Here is a 22,071-nt window from a genome sequence, read left to right on the forward strand (position 1 = left end):
GAGGAAGTATAGGGCAAGGCAGAAATTTGTAACTTGTGATAAGGTTTAGAACAAAAGAATTTATGAAATATGCATGTGGGCCAGGCATGATGGCTCATGCCTGTAATCCCAGCACTTTGGGAGCTGAGACAGGTGGATCACGGGGTCAGGAAATCGAGACCATCCTGGCTAACACAGTGAAACCTCATCTCTACTGAAAACACAAAAAATTAGCCAGGCATGGTGGCACGCACCTATAGTCCCAGCTACTTGGGAGGCTGAGGCAGAAGAATCTCTTGAACCCAGGAGGTGGAGGATGCAGTGAGTCGAGATCGTGCCACTGCACTCCAGCCTGGGTGACAGAGTGAGACTTCATCTCAAAAATTTTTTAAAAATTAACAATATTCAATTTTGTGGATGTACCATAGTTTATCTTTTCATTCACTGAAGGACATCTTGGCTGCTTTCAAGTTTTCGCAATTATAAATAAAGATTTATAAACATCCATGTACAAGCTTTGGGGTGAACATAATTTTTCAACTCCTTTGAGCAAATACCAAGAATCATGATTACTGGATATTATTGGAAGGGGATTTTTAGTTTTGTAAGAAACTGCAAACCTTCTTTCAAACTGGCTGCATAATTTTACATCCTTACTCACCATAAATGAGAGTTTCTGTTTCTCCGCGATTTCACCAGCATTTGCTGTTTTCAGTATTATGGATTTTGGCCATTCAATCATGGCCAAATAATAGGTTTAAATTGAGTTTATACCTATACCTATTCAATAATAGTTAAGAATTGATATCTGTTGTTGCTTGAATTTGCATTTCTCTGATAAAATATGATATGAAGCATCTTCTGATATGTTTATTTTTATCTGTATATCTTCTTTACTGAGGTGTCTTAAGGTATTTGGCCCTTTTTTTTTTTTGAGTCATGTTGTTTCCTTTTTGTTGAGTTTTAAGAGATATTTATATGTTTTGGACAATAGTCATGTATTAGATGTCTTTTGCAAATCTTTCAGTCTGTGGTTTCTCTTTTTCTTCTTTTCACAATATCTTTTGTGGAGCCGAAAGATTTAATTTTAATGAAGACCAGTTTAACAATTTTTTTCTTTAATGGATTGCGCATTTGGTGTTGTACCTAAATAGTCATCACCAAACTGTGATGCCCCTTGTAATCTTAGAAAGAAATTGGAAAGCCAGGCGCAGTGGCTCACGCCTGTAATCCCAGCACTTTGAGAGGCCGAGGCGGGCGGATCACAAGGTCAGGAGATCGAGACCACGGTGAAACCCCGTCTCTACTAAAAATACAAAAAATTAGCCGGGTGCGGTTGTGGGCGCCTGTAGTCCCAGCTACTCGGGAGGCTGAGGCAGGAGAATGGCGTGAACCCGGGAGGCGGAGCTTGCAGTGAGCCGAGATCACGCCACTGCACTCCAGCCTGGGCGACAGAGCGAGACTCCGTCTCAAAAAAAAAAAAAAAAAAAAGAACAAGCAATTGTGAACACCTATTTTTCTTAGCCATGTTTGGTCTTATGATAATGAGTAGTCACACTGCACATTTTTTTTATGTCTGGCCGACGACAGCTTAAGTGTCACCTCTCTTTTCCTAGAGCACCCCACACCTGGACAAGCAGATGAGAAAGCCTGATGGTGGGTTTCTTATAGAGCAAGCAGGAGATTCCAAACACACAGGGCCCTGCCCCATTGCTCTGACCTCACCTGATAACCACAATGAACACCCAGGTTGAGCTTTTCCCCTTGCTGCCTCCAGTCATTTCACACCTGCTGGAGAGGCCTCCTTTGCTCTCCCTGAGCCCTCAATCATGTGAGTATGAGCCTTTTTATACTCTCTTGACATATGTGCCACCCACCATCAGTGTCAACATCAGAACCACACATCTGCAAGTGCCTGTTTTGTTTTATAAGAAACTATCTTCCAAAGTAGGTGTACGATTTTCCATTTCCATCACCATGGAATGAGAATTAGTTGTTCACCATCTTCATTATCATTTGGTGTTTTCCGTGTTGTGAAATGTAGCAATCCAATACGTGTGTACTGACATCTCTTTCAGTTATATTTTAATTACCTAATGTCATATCATGTTGAGCATCTTTTTATTTTCCATCTCTAAATCTTTGGTGATGTGTATGTGCCTATCTTTCGCCCATTTCTAGTTTTGTCGTTTATATTATTATCGTTAAGTTTTAATTATTCTTTTTTATTTTTGGATGCCAGTTGTTTATCAGATAAGTGTTTTGCAAAGAATTTCTCCCAGTTTGCGGCTTGTCTTTTCATTCACTTATCAACATTTTTTCAAGAAGAAGAGTTTTTTTTTTTATTTTAATGAAGTCAAACTTACAATTATTTAAAAATTTATCAGAAAACCCCAGGCCATCTAGATTTTTTCCTATGTTATCTTATAAAAGTTATAGACTTTTGCATCTTATGATTATGCCAGTGTTCTGTTTTGAGTCAATTTTTGTGAAAAGTGTTAGGTGTATGTGTAGATTAATTGTTTTTCATGTGGTTATATACTATTTTCATATAGTTATCATACTATTTGTTGCTATCTTTTAATCATTGGATTCCCTATGGTTTTTTTTGTTTTTGTTTTTTTTTTCTGTTTATGTTTTTTACCAAAGATCAGTTTACAATTTGTGTGACTGTAGGAAAGCAGTTGACTTTTTTATATTAACCTTTTACTTCAACTTTGTTATACTCTTAGTAGTTCCAGGAGTTTTCTTTGTTGTTGTGGATGCTTTTAGATTTTCTTTTTTCTTTTTTCTTTTTTTATATATTTTTTGAGATGGAGTCTCACACTGTTGCCCAGGCTGGAATGCAGTGACACAATGTCAGCTCACTGCAACCTCTGCCTCCCAGGTTCAAGCGATTCTCCTGCCTCAGCCTCCCAAGTAGCTGGGATTACAGGTGTCCACCACCACACCCAACTAATTTTTTGTATTTTTACTAGAGATGGGGTTTCACCATGTTGGCCAGGCTGGTCTCAAACCCCTGGCCTCGTGATTTGCCTGCCTCAGCCTCCCAAAGTGCTGGGATTACATGCATGAACCACCGTGCCTGGCCTGTTTTTAGATTTTCTACATAGACAATGATATGTGCAACAAAGACATTCCCAATCTGTATAGCATTTGTTTCCTTTCCTTGTCTTACTGCATTAGCTAGGACTTCTAGAGCAATGTTAACTTCCTCGCCTTGTTTGGTAAGAGGCAACTTCCTCGCCTTCTTTGTCATGTTCCCAGGAAAGCATCTAGCTTCTCACCAACAGTGTGATTCTAGGATACAATAAATTCCTCTTCAAAGGTTTAGCCTGTTAACTTCCTTGTTCTTTGTTCTCAAACTCAAATTTCTTGTTCTCTATTCTTCCTTGCCCCTAGTTACTGTAAACAACCTTCCCGTCAGCTCTAATCAATAACTCACATCTGTTCCCTTGGTTACCCACTCCTCCCTTCCTCCCTTCAAAACCTCACGTCCCACCACTGTAACTCACATCCACCTTCCCTTCCTTATTTGGGAAAGTATTCACAAATATCCAATCGTGTCAACTTAGAATGTCCGGTCTGAGCCCAGCCCCATGGGGGAGTGACACAGAGGTAGGGGTTACATTAGGAATAAAAGCCCTTTTCCTCCTTTGTTCATTGTGCTCTTGTGATCGTGATTGACACAAGCAGCACCCTTCTGCTGCAGAAGCAAATTTGCCTTCCCGAGAAAACTTTTGCCTGAGTGCTAGTTTCACTTTGTGGCACTGAGCATTTATTTCCAACATCATGGTAACTGCAGGTTTCTTGTAGGTGTTGTTTCTCAAAGAGAGAAGTTTCTATTTTTAGTTTGCTGTCATAATGGATGTTGGATTTCGTCAAATGCTTTTTAATTTTCATTTCCCCCCTTTTATTTGACATATTAATAATTTTTGTCTTCTCTTTTTTTCTCAGTTACCTTGAGTAGACATTTGTCCATTTTATTGTTCATTTGACAAGACCAACTTTAGCTTTTGTTGATTTTTTTCTATTGGTTTTCCATAATTTCATTTATTGCTTCTCTTGTTATTTATTGCCTGTGCTTTCTTTGGGTTCAGTTGCCTCTTCAGTTTTTAGTTTTCTAAGGTTTAGACACAGAATATATATATTTTTGTATCATATGTACTCAGTAGTATAAATTTTCTTCTAGTCTTTTGCTGCATTCCACAAATTTTGATGTTATATTTTTATTTAATTAGAAATAATTTTAACATATCTTGAAACAACTTGGATCCTTACATTTTATAGAGGCATATTGTTTAACCTCCCAAGCATTTGTGGGTTTTCAAGCTATCTTTCCATTAATGATTTCTGAATTGGTGCCATGTTAGTCTGACAGCATGTTTTGTATTAGTTCTGTTCTTTCAAATTTGTTAAGATGTGTTTAAATTCCAGAATATGGGCCATCTTGGTGAATGTTCCATGTGAACCTGAGAAAAATGTCTATTCTGCAGTTGCTGACTGAATTTTCTATTTTTGAATTAAGTCCAGTTGTTTGATGGTGCTGTTCAATTCATTATGTACTTCCTGCTTTTCCGCCTGCTGGCTCTCCTTATACCAATAGAGAGAGGTAGTGAAATCTCCAACTGTATTAGTGGATCAATGTCTTTCTCCTATTTAAATTTGTTTTATTTAACCTTCATTCTTTTTTTTGTCTAATGCTCAGCTTTGTCATTTTTCTTCTTTGTGTTGATGAAAAGAGTCAAACTCTGTAAAATATTTGAAGAGATTTATTTGGAGCCAAATATGAGGGACCACGGCCCATGACATGGCCCCGAGGAGGTCCTGAGAACATGTGCCCAAGGTGGTCAGGTGCAGCCTGGACATTTTAGGGAGACACGAGACATCAATCAAATACATTGGAGAAATACATTGAGGAGCTCGCTGGCTGGGCCGTGGCCACAGACAAAGGCGCTCTGGGGCCCCACCTGGGTCAGCAGTTCTCCCGCTGGCTTCCTCTCCCAGCACCACTAGGAGGCCTGCAGGCTCCAGAGAAGCAGGGAGAAAGGAAGAGACGAGAAGAGATGAGACTTCCTCGCTCACTCTGCTGCCCCGCCACCCCCAAGGCCAAGCCACTGACAGCCCAGTGCGTGTCTGAGCGGCGGGGTCTCCCACGGACCTGCCCACCGCCGTGGGTGGCCTCCTCCCCCTTGGCCATGGTTAGGGGAGGGGGACGGACGGGCAGGGCCTTGCCAGGGGACTCCACCCCCAGGACAGTCCCACCGCACTTGGGGTCACCCAGGGGCGATTCACACTGTGACTTTGATTTGGATCTCGGTTGTGGGGTCCCCTATTATCCTTCCCTCCAGCCTCCCTCCTTCAAGGGTTAATACAGCACCCTCACCCCGCCCCACCCAGTGAAGCGCCCACTCTGCCAGTCTGGGGATCCAGGGGAGTGGTGAGTGGGGATCCTGCTGCTTCCCCAGCACTGCAGTCCAGAGCCTTAGCCGGGTGAGGAGGTCGGGCTGTGAAGGACAGCACAGCTGGGTCCCAGCCCAGCTCCCCAGCCTCCTCCGGGTTGTTGTCTCTCAGGAAAGCAATCGGAAGCCAATTTTTGCTTTTGTTCTGCCAGCTACTCTCCAGAACTGGAGAAGTTCAGGTGGGTGGATGCCCTGGGAGAGGGCTGTGGCAGGAGTTCCAGGTGAGGCCCCGAAGTGACAACTAGAGGTGGCGGCTGTTTCCCTCCCCCAGTGGAGAATGGATTCCAATTGCTTTACCCGGGGAGCCAGCAGTGGGTTGGCAGTGTCCCGAATGACCGCAGTGCTCCCGGCCTACTCTCGCACACCTCCCCAGCACACTCCAAAGTGCTACCTGGAGATGTGCATTTCCATTCATGGATCTGTGCCTCAGGGCTGATTAATGTCACCTCTACCTGGGTTCTCTAAAGAGAAAGTGTCCACGACTATTCCATTCAATAGCCATTTCCTGGGAGCTTATTGTATGCAAGGCACTTATCTTACAATCACCTTAATGTAGAAAATACTTATTGAGCACCTACTATATGCAAAGCAGATATACTACAAACTTTTATGTTGAATAGATATGTATTGAACACCTATTGTGTACAAAGATAATGTGCCATGACTTTCTCAATTTAACAGTTATTTATAGAGTACCTACTGTGTTCAAGGTAGCTATGCTATGGCCTTATTTTAGCATTTACTGAGCACCTACTAAGTACAAATGGCTTTTTTGCTGAAGGGTTGCCCAGGGTACTTTTGGGGTACATATGGAAACAAGGGAGAGTAAATGATCTTCTGACTCTTGAGTCTTCAACTCGTTTAGTGACCTGAATTTTAAGCTTTCTAGGTCACTTGCGTGGTGTAGGAAGGGCTGGTCTTCTACACTTGAGGGTACATTTCTATTCTTAAGGGTTTGTCAGACAGGAGCAAGGCTGATGATGAAAAGGCCTGCTCTGGAACCTCTTTCCAATTCAGTTTCCTTACATTAGAAAAGTCTGTTTCTTTGTACAAAGCACCATGGAATTATCACAGAGAATCAAAGGGCAATAAGACAAAGCCTTAATGCCCAAAGGGACAGAGAATCTGTGCTAGAGACAGAAAGACAAAAAGACAATCACCTAAACAAGGAAGGAACCAATAGGGAAAGGGAGAGGGAAGCATGAAGATAGGGCCAGCCTGACCTTCCAGCCCCTCACTCCAATCAGGTACCGGTGGCATTGGAGTGAGTCTTTAAATCCCATCATTGCCCATGACTGGGGACCGAGGGGTGGAATCAAATGGTTTTCCTGCTAAGAGATTTGATGAATCTCTTACTCCGATAATCTTAGGATCTTGAGATACACTGGAATATGCAGACTAGCAAGAAAATCATATTCATCAGCAAATATTTGAGTACTTACAATGTTATATAGGCTTTTATCAGGTAAATGTAGCCTACTGTTACAGGAATCAGGAGACTGGAGAGACTAATGGGTGGAACAGGAGGACTTCATTAGGTGGCCATCGATTCAGCAGATTAACATCCAAAGGCTGAGCTCCAAACAAAGATAGGGCTTGACTTTTATACACATTTCTGAAAGGGGGCTGGCTAGTTTGAATGGCATGGCGGGAATTTGATGGCACAAAACTCATGCAGCAGGCAAGCAGGCTTACAGAAGCAGAACAAAGGCAGTTAACTAAATTATGATCGGTCTCACAACCCAAGCAGAGCTTGTGACCTTGCAGTTGCACTGTAGGGAAAACAGGAACTTACAAAACTTGTAAAACCAGGTGTTTGTAGAAATAGTTATGAGAAAAGAATTCTGTTTTCTTATCCTCGCTCTGGGGTGAGGGGTGTTGGGAGAGTCCCTGGAGCTCATTCCTTTGGGCTCTGGCTTTTCAGATAGTATTATCAAGGCTCTGCCAGGGCCCTGCCTATTGCTGGCCTTGGAGTGAGTCAGCCAAATACAGGAAAAGTTGTTTTTCTCTTGTTAACTTCTGCTTCACTGACATAGTCTTTGTCCTAAGGAACTCTGGTCATGAGATAAACATGTAAAATGACAACTTGGGCAGCATATATGAAAAACTGGGAGCAAATTCCTCCTAGAATTTAACATCAGAAAAAAAATATTCTGACTTCAAGGAACTATGGCTTTTCTTTTATCAGACATTGCAAACTCTCTACATGCCTTGTATGTTTATCTTTTTGCCTTGGCCTCCAGAAATTGCTGGTAACTGCTTTATCCCAGCCTCTTGGTACAATGATTTTTTTCTTCTTAAATTATTTCTGAGACCTCCCTTTTAAATTCTTTATTTAAAACTCTATTATTTTTGTTGTGAATTTGAAAGCCTCCCTCAAATCTTTTTTGGAAGTAAGCACCCTGTGAAAGGAAAATATCTTGGGCCGCCAAAATCACTAAGGAAAAACTCAAGCTGGAAACTGCTTAGGGCAAACCTGCCTCCCATTCTATTCAAAGTCATCCCTCTGCTCACTAAGATAGATGCATATCTGATTGCCTCCTTTGGAAAGGCTAATCAGAAACTCAAAAGAATGCAACCCTTTGTGTCTCCTGGAAGCCCCTCCCCACTTCCAGTCTTCCTGCTTTGCTTCAAGTTGTCCCGCCTTCCCATACTGAACCAATGGACTTCTTACATGTATTGATTGATGTCTCATGTCTTCCTAAAATGTGTAAAACCAAGCTGTCCCCCGACCACTTTGGGTACATGTCATCAGGACTTCCTGAGGCTGTGTCATAGACCCATGTCCTCAATCTTGGCAAAATAAGCTTTCTAAGTTAACTGAGATCTGTCTCAGATTTTCTGGGTTCACACCATTATGAAAGATACACAGAAAATATGATAAGTACTACATGAATGTGCTTATAAGAAAAGAGGGAAAAACATTGGAGGCCAACATTTAGAATTTACAGAGAAAACAAACTGGCTTTGCAAGACAAAACAGGATTCACACGGGCAAAGAAACTAACAAAGACTTTCCTCCCAAATTGAGGGAAATAGTGTTAGCAAAGGTGTCAAGGAGAACAAACCATCTTTAGAGCACTTTAGGGATTTGATAGATCTTCTTCTGGAGTAGTTTCCATTCACTCAACACACAAGCACTGCCTGAACATTTTACTGTGTGTCAAGGACTATGCTAGGTGTCAGGTGGGGGGTGTCACCCAGAACTGATTGAGGTTCAGCATGATCCCACAGCTAGGAAGTGCCCTTTTCCCCTGCCCTGGCCGTGGGGTAGCACTGAATGTGTCTCAGCCATTCTTTCAGGCATTCCTGGTGTTTTTTCACCTGAGCTGAACTTGACTATAATCTTCATGGCCAAGAATGTGACTTATTTTTTTTCTCTGCATCCTTCTTCCCTCCTTGCAGGCTCAGGGAGAAGGACTTGGTAGAATAGGTGACACTTACTTCAGTGACCTCTATTGCCCATTTCTTCACTCCTTCCTGGCCTCATCAGAGCCTGCTGTCCTCTCTTCCTCTCCATTATTTTCAGCTGTTCAGAGCCTTTCACTGTATGAAAACTGGTCTCAGGGGAAAACCAGTCTGTGATGAGTCACTTTCTCTTGAATATGAATGTAGGTCCCTGTGTTCTCTCTTCTGGAGGTCTTTGCACTTTAAGCCTCGTTATGGAATGAAAGGCTGTGCTCACTGTGAGAGGATATCAGGCACAGACAAGTGGGGAGGCAAAGTACCTTTCCTGCTGCTCCTGAAACCAGCACCTTCTCACTTAGCCAGTCCTGGTGAGGGTCGTTAGAGGCCCATGATTCATGAGAGTCTAGAGGCTTCATTGCTTTTTATCATGATGTGGTGGTTTAAATCAGACAGTGGCTCTCTGTAAGCCACCTGTCAGCTTGGCCATCATACACTTTACTCCAAAGTTTAAAGCTTTATCATTTGCAGAGAGAATCCTAGCTTCTTTATCTATATGTGTCCATTATTTTAAGGTGCGATTCTCAACCTGGGCACTACGAATGTTTTGGGCCAGATAATTTTTTGTTATGGGCTGCCATCCAGTACATTGTAGGATGCTTAACAGCATCCCTGGCCTCCACCCCCGAGATGCCAGGAGTACCACACACTGCCTCACTCCTCAAGTTGTGACAACCCAAAATGTCTCTAGCCGTTGCCAAGTATCCCCTGGGAAACAAAATCACCTCTAGTTGAGAACCACTATTCTGAGGGGTATTGGTTATTATGTATCATGCCATATAAGAGAGACCTTATCTAATGTAACTCTATTCTTTTCAATGAAGAGGAACTAATAAATGTGTAATTAACATCATGGAACGTTTCATATAAATAATTTTATAAATCAGAATAAACATCCTTTTTTCAGACCTCATATCCTAATTTGGTTATTATATTAAGTTCATCTTTTGAAGCAAAAAACTGAAATTCTTCTAGTGTGGCTGATTTATTATACCAGAACTGTGAGTAGCAGAACCACCATTACCCACAAGATCATCCCAACCTTCTGCTTGGGCAGTGCCTGGTGGCCATCAGTGGGGGAGGAAAATGGCAGGGGAGGGTTCAGTTCTGGTGGACTTGGTGCTTATGTGATTTGACAGGTCCTCTTTAAGGAAAAGACAAAATGATGAGGTGAACACATTGCTGGGACCCCTCCCAGGCCTTGGAAGGGTCCTGTGAGGACAAGTGATGAGCTGTGAATTTAAGTTTCATTAGCTTCTTGGGAAAGCCATCTTTGGGAAAGGTTTTGAGGAATGACTGGACAGCTGTGTCCGCAAGAATAGGAAACTAGGAACTTTGTTCTACCTATGACTGCTAGGAGCGAAGAGAAACTTCTCAAAGTGTTGACTTAAATTGAGAGCATGGATCAAAATGGAATTGTTCTAGGTGACCTGTACTTCTGTTAACAACTGCCCTCAAAAGTAAAAATGTCCATATCTTCAACAACCCCAGGTCCACATCAGCAGCATCTTTATGGGTGAAACGAGGAGCAGGGTGAGTTCCAGCTTAGCAGGAGGCTCAGTAGGTAGTAGTAACTTATTGCACTTTGTAAATGAGATTGGTCAGTGCCCAAGTTATTGCTTCAGAAAGTGAATGAAACTCGTTTTCAGGTCACTCTAATGGTATTTGAAGAGCTTATAATAGGAGTACATTGATTCAAACTTTTTTGGAATACCTGAGCCTGAGATGAGACAACCTTGCATTAAAACAGGCCAGGAAGGAAATATTTACCCTCTCATTTTGGCAGGCAAGTAATTTAAGTACAATCATGTGCTACATAATGACATTTCAGTCAATGAAGGCTGCACATAGGACTACAGAACTGTAAGATTATAATATTTTTACTGTACCTTTTCTGTGTTTGGATATGTTTAGGTGCACAAATACCTTGTGTTACCTGCTTACCATATTTGGTGCAGTAGCATGCTGTACGGAGTTGTAGCCTAGGAGCAATAGGCCAGGCCAGATAGCCTAGGTGGGTAGGCTATTCCATCTAGGTTTGTATAAGTACTATAAGATGTTCCCATATAAGGAAATCTACTAATGATGCATTTCTCAGATGAATTCCCATCATTAAGTGATGTATGACTGTATGAACTTAAAAACGTAAAATAATAAAGCTTTAGAAACGAAAAAATACATTGGTTCAGTTGAAGTTGTCCCAAGTGGGACAACTGGAAGTGGGGCTTCCAGTTCATAGGTAGATTTAAAATTTTTCTGGTTAACAATTGGTTGAGTTTGAAGACCTGGGATCAATAGAAAGGAAATGTCTGGGTTAAGATAAAGTATTGTGGAGACCAAAGTGCTTATTTGCAGAGGAAGCCTTCAGGTAGTCCAATTTAACTCATATAAATGTTTCTCTATAATTAGGTGTTGATTTTCTCCTCCTATAACTCTTTTCAAGGCTTTTTCTTTGTCTAATTTTTTTCTGGTTTGAATGTAGTATGCTCAGGTGTGAATTTTGGGGTATTTATGTTGCTTGGCAAGTTCTGAGATTCCTGAATATGTGTTTTGGTGTCTCACTAATTTGGGGAAAATTATCAGTCCTTATTGCTTCAATTCTTTTTCTGTTTCTTTCTGTTTTTTCTTCAGCTATTACCATTATGTGCATGCTACACTTTTTAAGCCCTTTCTTTTGTACCCTTGTATTACCATTTTGTGCTTTTGTGGAAAAGCAATTTTTGTACCCTGTGTTTAGGTAGCGTGAAATACCTTCTCCATCAGGACGGGCTGAAGAACAACCTTTTGGAAGAGGTTTGGGGTCTAGGAGTCACTCTTCTCACACATGAAATGGGGGTAAGAACAGTTCACTCCTGGAAGATTATGTATATGTGGGCCTATGATGAGGTTTGTGTAAACCTTGTTTTTGGGTGTGTGGCTGTGTCTGTGTAAGTCCTGGTATTCAGTGAACAAAACTGTACTCCTATCTCTGTCTTCTCCAACATTCTAGAAGACAAGAAGAAAACAAGTAAAAATGTAGTATGTATAATATTATGGTAGTTATTTCTAAGAGTGCAGAAACACCTGCAGAAGAGTGCAGAAGGCCTAGGGGCCATGTGCTCTGGGAGTATTATCTACCGTATCTCTGACCTGTTACGTCTGTAGGTTTGTGGACTTATGTATCTGTGTCTGGGTTTTCCCACCTATATGTATAGTGATAAAGTGTTTGTGATTTTTATGTTGGTCTGTGGGGTTGTGTGTGTGCATTTTTTTTCTTTTTTGAAACGGAGTCTCGCTTTATCACCCAGGCTGGAGTGCAGTGGCTCGATCTCAGCTCACTGCAACGTCCGCCTCTCAAGTTCAAATGATTGTCCTGCCTCAGCCTTCTGAGTAGCTGGGATTATATGTGTGTGCCACCACATCTGGCTAATTTTTATATTTTTAATAGAGACTAGGTTTCATTGTGTTGGCCAGGCTGGTCTCGAACTCCTGACCTGAAGTGATCTGCCCTCCTCGGCCTCCCAAAGTGCTGGGATTACAGGCGTATGCCACCGCACCTGGCCGTGTATGCATTTTAAAATCTGGAATACTTTTATTTAATTTTCTTGTTTAATTTCCCTGAGAGTACCTCCCTTAACATATTTAATAAAACTAGTGAGAGCAGACAACCTTGTTTTGTTTTGGTCATAGATATTGAAAGTCCAGTTTTTCACTATCAGAATGATGTGAAATTTTCGCATGTGGCTTATAGCAGGTTGAGGAAGTTATCTTCTATTCATAGTTTACTACGCATTTTTATTACCAATGGGTGTAGAATTTTATCAATTTTTGTTTCAATTAAGATGATTTTTTCTATCATTTTGCTAATGTATATGACATTGATTTTCATATGTGGAACCACCCTTACATTCCAAGAAAAATCTCACCTGGCTATGTGGTATAATGCTTTTAATATGTTGCTTAATAGGGTTTGCTGATGTTTATTGGAGGATTTTACATTCACATTCGTAAGGGATATCAATGCTATTTTCCTTTCTCTCTGAACCATTTTACATCTTCTTGAGAGGCCTGTCCTGGTCTCCCTGAAACCTCAACTAAATGTTAAATAAGCATTTTCATACTCTCAGTGTGTATGTGCCACATAGCCATCAGTGTCAACATCAGAACCACACTTTTTCAGGTGACCATAACAATTGGCATCATCACCATGCCAGGGGCTGTGATCTCTTGCTCTGGGTTGCTAACCTGCTCTGTTGCTTGATGGCCAGCATGCACTTTGAGCTGCTGCTTGTTGCTCTGTGTTGCGTTGTTGAAGCCCAGCAGATCTCAGTTCTAGATTCAGCTGGGAAAAGTCAGCAGTTTGCATAATTCCTTGTCATTTATAAGCAAGAGCATGAGATTGGGGTGCTCCATAAAGTGGCTCTGGTTCAAGAGTTTTGGCTGGGGCCTATCTGTGTATTTCAGAATGAAGCTGTCACCGATGCTGGGCATTGGCCTTAATCTACAGGTCTGGGACTGGGGGCTTGTTGTGATATTTTATTCTGTGCAACTTTTGAGCCCATCAGATGGTCATTCTTGAAAGAGTGGTCACTTGGAAAAGAGAAGGAAAGAGAAGAGAGAGAGGGTGAGGAAGTTGCCATTAGATGGTGTCCTAAGGTCCATACGCAGTAGGACCATTAAGTGCCTCTGCTGCTCCTGCTGCTGCACATGCCTCTAATACAACAAAGACTCTGATCCTCCAGGTGTCAGGGACCACCCCATGGAATGACTGTAGCACAGTAAAACTATTAGTTTAACCTAAATAAAGCCTGATGTCCTTAAACTACATAAAGCATCTATTGCCATGCAGGCAAGAGATATACTCTTGCCATGCCTAAGAGATAATACTCATTTGAAAATCTCTGTAGGAAGAAATTACACAAACTACAGTAAATACAGTAAATGCTGTTAATACTCCTGAAAGTATTACCAGTGATCAGAAAACAAAACCATTAAGAAAAGGAATAGGCTTTGTTTTGTTTTTTGTTTTTGAAGCAGAGTTTCGCTCTTGTTGCCCAGGCTGGAATGCAATAGCGCAATCTCAGCTTACTGCAACCTCCGCCTCCTAGGTTCAAATGATTCTCCTGCCTCAGCTTCCCGAGTGGCTGGGCTTACAGGCATATGCCACCACGCCCAGCTAATTTTTGTAATTTTAGTAGAGATGGGGTTTCATCATTTTGGTCAGGCTGGTCTTGAACTCCTGACCTCAGGTGATCCGCCTGCCTTGGCGCCTCCCAAAATGCTGGGATTACAGTCATGACCCACCACGATCGGTCGGTTTTTTTTGTTTGTTTTTTGTTTTGTTGTTGTTGTTGTTGTTGTTGTTGTTTTGAGACAAAGTCTTGCTCTGTTGCCTAGTACAATGGCGTGGTCTCAGCTCACTGCAACCTCCGCCTCCTGGGTTCAGGCGATTCTCCTGCCTCAGCCTCCTGAGTAGCTGGGACTACAGGCACATGCCACCACACTCAACTAATTTCTGTATTTTTAGTAGAGACAGGGTTTCACCATGTTGGCCAGGCTGGTCTCAAACTCCTGACCTCGTGATCTGCCTGCCTCAGCCTCCCAAAGTGCTGGGATTACAGGCATGAGCCACCGCACTCGGCCATCGGAATAAGCTTTTTGTTACTGCCTTTTTTTTACAAAAACAACAAAAAGTAGAAATGACAGTACATAACTTTAACCATGCTGACAGAGTTTGAGAAAATTAAAAACACTTTCTTAATTAAACACACTTAACTAGGGCCTAGGTATGGTGGCTCATGCTTGTAATCCCAGCTCTTTGGGATGCTAAGGTAGGGGTATTGCTTGAACCCAGGAGTCCAAGACCAACCTGGGAGACATACTGAGACTCCATCTCTACAAAAAGTAAATTTTCCAAAAACAACAAAAAATAGAAACAACAGAACATAACCGGAACCATTTGGAAATCAAATATATGCTGACAGAGTTTGAGACAATTCAAAACACTTTCTTAATTAAAAACACTTAACTAGGGCCCAGGTATGGTGGCTAATGCTTGTAACGCCAGCTCTTTGGGATGCTGAGGTAGGAGGATTGCTTGAACCCAGGAGTCCAAGACCAACCTGGGAGACATACTGAGACTCCATCTCTACAAAAAGTAAAAAAAATAAATAAATTAGCCAGGTGTGGTGGCATGTGCCTGTAGTCTCAGCTCTTTGGTGTAGGGGTGAAGTGGGAGGATCACGTGAGCTTGAGAGTTTGAGGCTACAGTAAGCTGTCATTACACTGCTGAGTACTCCAGCCTGGGTAACAGAGCAAGATCTTGACCCACCCCTCCCCGCCACCCCAAATAAAATAAAAATAAAAATAAGAGCACTTAACTAGGAATAGAAGAAGACTACATCAACATGACAAAAGCTATATATGAAAAGCCCACATCTAGCTTTTAATCAAAAATAAACTATTGAAAACTTTTTCTCAAAGATCAGGAATAAGGGAATGAAGCCCAGTCTCACCCCTTCTATTCAACATACTACCGGAAGTCCTAGCCAGACCAATTAGACAAGAAAAACAAATAAAAGGCATCTTTGTTGGACAGGAAGAAGTAAAATTAATTTTCCTTTTTTCGGATGACAAAATATGAAGAAATCTCTAATGATTTAGTTTTAAAAACTTAATATAGTCATCCTTCAGCATCTATGTTCCAGGACCTCCCTCAGACACCAAATTTATAAATACTCAATTCTCTTAAATAAAATGATACAGTATTTGCATCTTACTTATATATATTCTCTTATATATTTTATTTCTAGATTACTTCTAATACTTAATACAATGTAAATAGTTGTTGTAATTTATTATTTAGGAAATAATGACAAGAAAAAAGGTATACATGTTCAGTACAACCATCCACTTTTTTCCTGAATGTTCTTGATCTGTGGGTAGTTGAATCCACCCAGGTGAAATCCAGTGACATGGAGTGCTGACCACCAACCAGCTACCTATGATTTCAGCAAAATTGCAGGATACAAAATTAGCATGAAGAAATCAGATGTGTTTCTATACACTATCAGGGCCAATCAGAAAAATGAAATAATACCATTTACAGTAGCACAAAATATAACAAATATTTGAAAATGCATGTAATCAAGAAGGCAAAAGACTTATCAACTGAAAACTACAAAGCATTGCTAAAATAAACTAAAGAAGATACAAATAAAAAGAAAGCTGTCTGTGATATTGTAAAAGATATATTTAGTTTTTGTCCTGTTTTTTGTTCTACAACTCCTAAAATACTTAGGATTTTCTAAGTGATGTGTCTTTTTATGTGCTAATAAGATGACTGACAGCTAGGGGCTCCTGGATCACCAGATGACGTGGGTTGTCGCCTAGTGAACCAACCATGTGATTAGAGGGTTGGAATATTCAGCCCCTCTTCAACCTCCCTGGAGGGCAGAGGGGCTCAAGGTTGAGCTGATCACCAATGGGCGATTATGATTCCGTAAAGACCCCCAAAAGGACTGATTTAGGGAAGCTTCCAGACAGATGAAGATTTGCAGGTTTCTGTATTGAATCTGGTCATCACTTTGGATAGTGCTGACATTTTAACAATATTAAATCTTCCAATCCACGAGTATGGGATGTCTTTACATTTATTTCTGTCTTCTGTAATTTCTTTCATTAGCATTTCGCAGTTTTTACTATACAACTATTTCACCTCTTTAGTTAAGTTTATCCTGTGTTTTTCATTCTTGTTGATGCTGTTGTAAATGGTATTGCTTTTTAAATTTCTCTTTTGGATAATCTTTTGTTAATGTACAGAAATGCAATAGGTTTCTGTATGTTGATATTTTTTAATCCTGCAACTTTACTGAATTTGCTCATTAGCTCTAATAGGTTTTCTTCACGAAGTATTTAGGATTTTTTCACATGTAAGATCATGTCATCTGCAAACAGATAATTTTACTTCTTCCTTTCCAATTTGGATGCCTTTTGTTTTATTTTCTTGCCTAATTGTTGACTGTGGCTTCTAGTATTATGTTGAATGGAAGTGGTGAGAGTGGGTATCCATGCGTTGTTCCTGGTCTTTGAGGAAAAGCTTTCAGGTTTTTACTATTTAGCCTGATATTAGCTGTGGGCTTTTCATATATGACCTTTATTATGTTAAAGTAATTGACAGAGCAGGAGCATCACCATCTTAGACAAGCCCCTCATTCTAAAATTTACCTTAATAAAAAAATGCCTAAATCCAAAGGGCATAGGTCAGCATGACCATAAACCACAAATAACACCTCCAACCAGAAACATTCCAAACTCCTCCCCGACCAGAGAGATAACCCCGCTCAGCTCCAGGCCAGAAAGATGTCTGCCCCAAGATAACCTCCCATCCTCCTGAAATCCTCCCAGAGAGATTTCAGCCCCTCCATAAACTTCTCCACACACATAAACATTCCAAGCTTCTGAGAAGCCCCTTCACCCTAAAACCAATATATACTCTTAGTCTGTAAGAGAAAGGTCTTCTGACCGAAATCATCTAAGAGCGCCTCTCAGGTTTTGTCTAAAGTAAACCTGTCTTTAACTGCCAGCTGCGTTTTGTGTTTCTTTCTTCTTCCTTTAAATCTTATAGAAATATCCTTCCATTATTAGTTGTTGGAAGTTTTCATTTTTTAAATATTTATTTATTTATTTATTTATTTATTTATTTATTTATTTTTGAGATGGAATTTCGCTCTTGTTGCCCAGGCTGGAGTGCAATGCTCAATATCGGCTCACCACAACCTCCGCCTCCCAGGTTCAGGCGATTCTCCTGCCTCAGCCTCCTGAATAGCTGGAATTACAGGCATGTGCTACCACACCTGGCTAATTTTGTATTTTTAGTAGAGACGGGGTTTCTCCATGTTGGTCAGGCTGGTCTCAAACTCCTGACCTCAGGTGATCCGCCTGCCTTGGCCTCCCAAAGTGCTGGGATCACAGGTGTGAGCGACCGTGCCCGGCCGGAAGTTTTTTTTTTAATCATAAAATGGTGCCATATATTGTCAGATGCTTTTTCTGTATCTATTGAGATGACTAGGTGATTTTTATCCTTCATTCTGTTGGTGTAGTAATTAATTTTCATATGTTGAACCAATCTTTCATCCTAAGGATAAATCCTATTTAGTAATGATGTATCATCCTTTTAATACATTATTGAATTCAGTTTTCTGGTGTTTTGTTGTGGATTTTTGCATCTGTGTTCATCAGGGATATTGGTGTGAAGTTTAATTTTTTTGCATTGTCTTTGGCTTTGGTATGCGGGTATTGCTGACCTCTTAGCAGGAGTTTGGAAGTGTTCCCTCCTCTTCAACGTCTTTTTTTTTTTTCCTCTTTTTTTTTAAATTTATTTATTATTATTATTATACTTTAAGTTCTAGGGTACATGTGCATAACGTGCAGGTTTGTTACATATGTATACTTGTGCCATGTTGGTGTGCTGCACCCATCAACTCATCAGCACCCATCAACTCGTCTTTTACATCAGGTATAACTCCCAATGCAATCCCTCCTCCCTCCCCCCTCCCCATGATAGGCCCCGGTGTGTGATGTTCTCCTTCCCAAGTCCAGGTGATCTCATTGTTCAGTTCCCACCTATGAGTGAGAACATGTGGTGGTTGGTTTTCTGTTCTTGCGATAGTTTGCTAAGAATGATGGTTTCCAGCTGCATCCATGTCCCTACAAAGGACACAAACTCATCCTTTTTTATGGCTGCATAGTATTCCATGGTGTATATGTGCCACATTTTCTTAATCCAGTCTGTCACTGATGGACATTTGGGTTGATTCCAAGTCTTTGCTATTGTGAATAGTGCCGCAGTAAACATACGTGTGCATGTGTCTTTATAGCAGCATGATTTATAATCCTTTGGGTATATACCCAGTAATGGGATGGCTGGGTCATATGGTACATCTAGTTCTAGATCCTTGAGGAATCGCCATACTGTTTTCCATAATGGTTGAACTAGTTTACAATCCCATCAACAGTGTAAAAGTGTTCCTATTCCTCCACATCCTCTCCAGCACCTGTTGTTTCCTGACTTTTTAATGATCGCCATTCTAACTGGTGTGAGATGGTATCTCATTGTGGTTTTGATTTGCATTTCTCTGATGGCCAGTGATGATGAGCATTTTTTCATGTGTCTGTTGGCTGTATGAATGTCTTCTTTTGAGAAATGTCTGTTCATATCCTTTGCCCACTTTTTGATGGGGTTGTTTGTTTTTTTCTTGTAAATTTGTTTGAGTTCTTTGTAGGTTCTGGATATTAGCCCTTTGTCAGATGAGTAGATTGCAAAAATTTTCTCCCATTCTGTAGGTTGCCTATTCACTCTGATGGTAGTTTCTTTTGCTGTGCAGAAGCTCTTTAGTTTAATGAGATCCCATTTGTCAATTTTGGCTTTTGCTGCCGTTGCTTTTGGTGGTTTAGACATGAAGTGTTTGCCCATGCCTATGTCCTGAATGGTACTACCTAGGTTTTCCTCTAGGGTTTTTATGGTATTAGGTCTAACATTTAAGTCTCTAATCCATCTTGAATTAATTTTCGTATAAGGAGTAAGGAAAGGATCCAGTTTCAGCTTTCTACTTATGGCTAGCCAATTTTCCCAGCACCATTTATTAAATAGGGAATCCTTTCCCCATTTCTTGTTTCTCTCAGGTTTGTCAAAGATCAGATGGCTGTAGATGTGTGGTATTATTTCTGAGGACTCTGTTCTGTTCCATTGGTGTATATCTCTGTTTTGGTACCAGTACCATGCTGTTTTGGTTACTGTAGCCTTGTAGTATAGTTTGAAGTCAGGTAGCGTGATGCCTCCAGCTTTGTTCTTTTGACTTAGGATTGTCTTGGCGATGCGGGCTCTTTTTTGGTTCCATATGAACTTTAAAGCAGTTTTTTCCAATTCTGTGAAGAAACTCATTGGTAGCTTGATGGGGATGGCATTGAATCTATAAATAACCTTGGGCAGTATGGCCATTTTCACGATGTTGATTCTTCCTATCCATGAGCATGGTATGTTCTTCCATTTGTTTGTGTCCTCTTTTATTTCACTGAGCAGTGGTTTGTAGTTCTCCTTGAAGAGGTCCTTTACATCCCTTGTAAGTTGGATTCCTAGGTATTTTATTCTCTTTGAAGCAATTGTGAATGGAAGTTCATTCATGATTTGGCTTTCTGTTTGTCTGTTCCTGGTGTATAAGAATGCTTGTGATTTTTGCACATTAATTTTGTATCCTGAGACTTTGCTGAAGTTGCTTATCAGCTTAAGGAGATTTTGGGCTGAGACAGTGGGGTTTTCTAAATATACAATCATGTCATCTGCAAAGAGGGACAGTTTGATGTCTTCTTTTCCTAACTGAATATTCTTGATTTCTTTCTCTTGCCTGATTGCCCTAGCCAGAACTTCCAACACTATGTTGAATAGGAGTGGTGAGAGAGGGCATCCCTGTCTTGTGCCAGTTTTCAAAGGGAATTTTTCCAGTTTTTGCCCATTCAGTATGATATTGGTTGTGGGTCTGTCATAAATAGCTCTTATTATTTTGAGGTACGTTCCATCAATACCTAATTTATTGAGAGTTTTTAGCATGAAGGGCTGTTGAATTTTGTCAGAAGCCTTTTCTGCATCTATTGAGATAATCATGTGGTTCTTGTCTTTGGTTCTGTTTATATGCTGGATTACATTTATTGACTTGCGAATGTTGAACCAGCCTTGCATCCCAGGGATGAAGCCCACTTGATCATGGTGGATAAGCTTTTTGATGTGCTGCTGAATCCGGTTTGCCAGTATTTTATTGAGGATTTTTGCATCGATGTTCATCAGGGATATTGGTCTAAAATTCTCTTTTTTTGTTGTGTCTCTGCCAGGCTTTGGTATCAGGATGATGTTGGCCTCATCAAATGAGTTAGGGAGGATTCCCTCTTTTTCTATTGATTGGAGTAGTTTTGGAAGGAATGATACCAGCTCCTCCTTGTACTTCTGGTAGAATTCAGCTGTGAATCCATCTGGTCCTGGACTTTTTTTCGTTGGTAGGCTATTAATTATTGCCTCAATTTCAGAGCCTGCTATTGGTCTATTCAGGGATTCAACTTCTTCCTGGTTTAGTCTTGGAAGAGTGTAAGTGTCCAGGAAATTATCCATTTCTTCTAGATTTTCTAGTTTATTTGCGTAGAGGTGTTTATAGTATTCTCTGATGGTAGTTTGTATTTCTGTGGAGTCGGTGGTGATATCCCCTTTATCATTTTTTATTGCGTCTATTTGATTCTTCTCTCTTTTCTTCTTTATTAGTCTTGCTAGCGGTCTGTCAATTTTGTTGATCTTTTCAAAAAACCAGCTCCTGGATTCATTGATTTTTTGGAGGGTTTTTTGTGTCTCTATCTCCTTCAGTTCTGCTCTGATCTTAGTTATTTCTTGCCTTCTGCTAGCTTTTGAATGTGTTTGCTCTTGCTTCTCTAGTTCTTTTAATTGTGATGTTAGAGTGTCAATTTTAGATCTTTCCAGCTTTCTCCTGTGGGCATTTAGTGCTATAAATTTCCCTCTACACACTGCTTTAAATGTGTCCCAGAGATTCTGGTATGTTGTATCTTTGTTCTCATTGGTTTCAAAGAACATCTTTATTTCTGCCTTCATTTCGTTATGTACCCAGTAGTCATTCAGGAGCAGGTCGTTCAGTTTCCATGTAATTGAGCGGTTTTGATTGAGTTTCTTAGTCCTGAGTTCTAGTTTGATTGCACTGTGGTCTGAGAGACAGTTTGTTATAATTTTTGTTCTTGTACATTTGCTGAGGAGTGCTTTACTTCCAATTATGTGGTCAATTTTGGAATAAGTGCAATGTGGTGCTGAGGAGAATGTATATTCTGTTGATTTGGGGTGGAGAGTTCTATAGATGTCTATCAGGTCTGCTTGCTGCAGAGATGAGTTCAATTCCTGGATATCCTTGTTAACTTTCTGTCTCGTTGACCTGTCTAATGTTGACAGTGGAGTGTTGAAGTCTCCCATTATTATTGTATGGGAGTCTAAGTCTCTTTGTAAGTCTCTAAGGACTTGCTTTATGAATCTGGGTGCTCCTGTATTGGTTGCATATATATTTAGGATATTAGCTCTTCCTGTTGAATTGATCCCTTTACCACTATGTAATGGCCTTCTTTGTCTCTTTTGATCTTTGATGGT

General features: G+C 40.7%; 1 protein-coding gene across 23 annotated transcripts in view; it reads left to right on the forward strand.

Moving 5' to 3' along the window:
- LOC105493322 (contactin-associated protein-like 4) overlaps positions 1 to 22,071 on the forward strand; it is a 78,196-nt gene that overhangs the window by 32,186 nt on the left and 23,939 nt on the right. For 5 of the 23 annotated variants that reach the window (XM_071082517.1, XM_071082515.1, XM_071082520.1 and 2 more), the window contains exon 4: positions 11,644 to 11,741. The exons of 5 other annotated variants lie outside the window; for them this stretch is intronic. In XM_071082517.1, coding sequence (XP_070938618.1) covers positions 11,644 to 11,741 — 98 coding nt within the window. Of the gene's footprint in view, positions 1 to 1,595; positions 1,811 to 5,219; positions 11,742 to 22,071 lie in introns of those variants that run through there. 13 more of the 23 variants (XR_011615495.1, XR_011615502.1, XR_011615499.1 and 10 more) reach the window with 9 other exon arrangements.

This window comes from Macaca nemestrina, chromosome 17 (assembly GCF_043159975.1).
Source record: "Macaca nemestrina isolate mMacNem1 chromosome 17, mMacNem.hap1, whole genome shotgun sequence".
Lineage (NCBI taxonomy): Eukaryota > Metazoa > Chordata > Mammalia > Primates > Cercopithecidae > Macaca > Macaca nemestrina.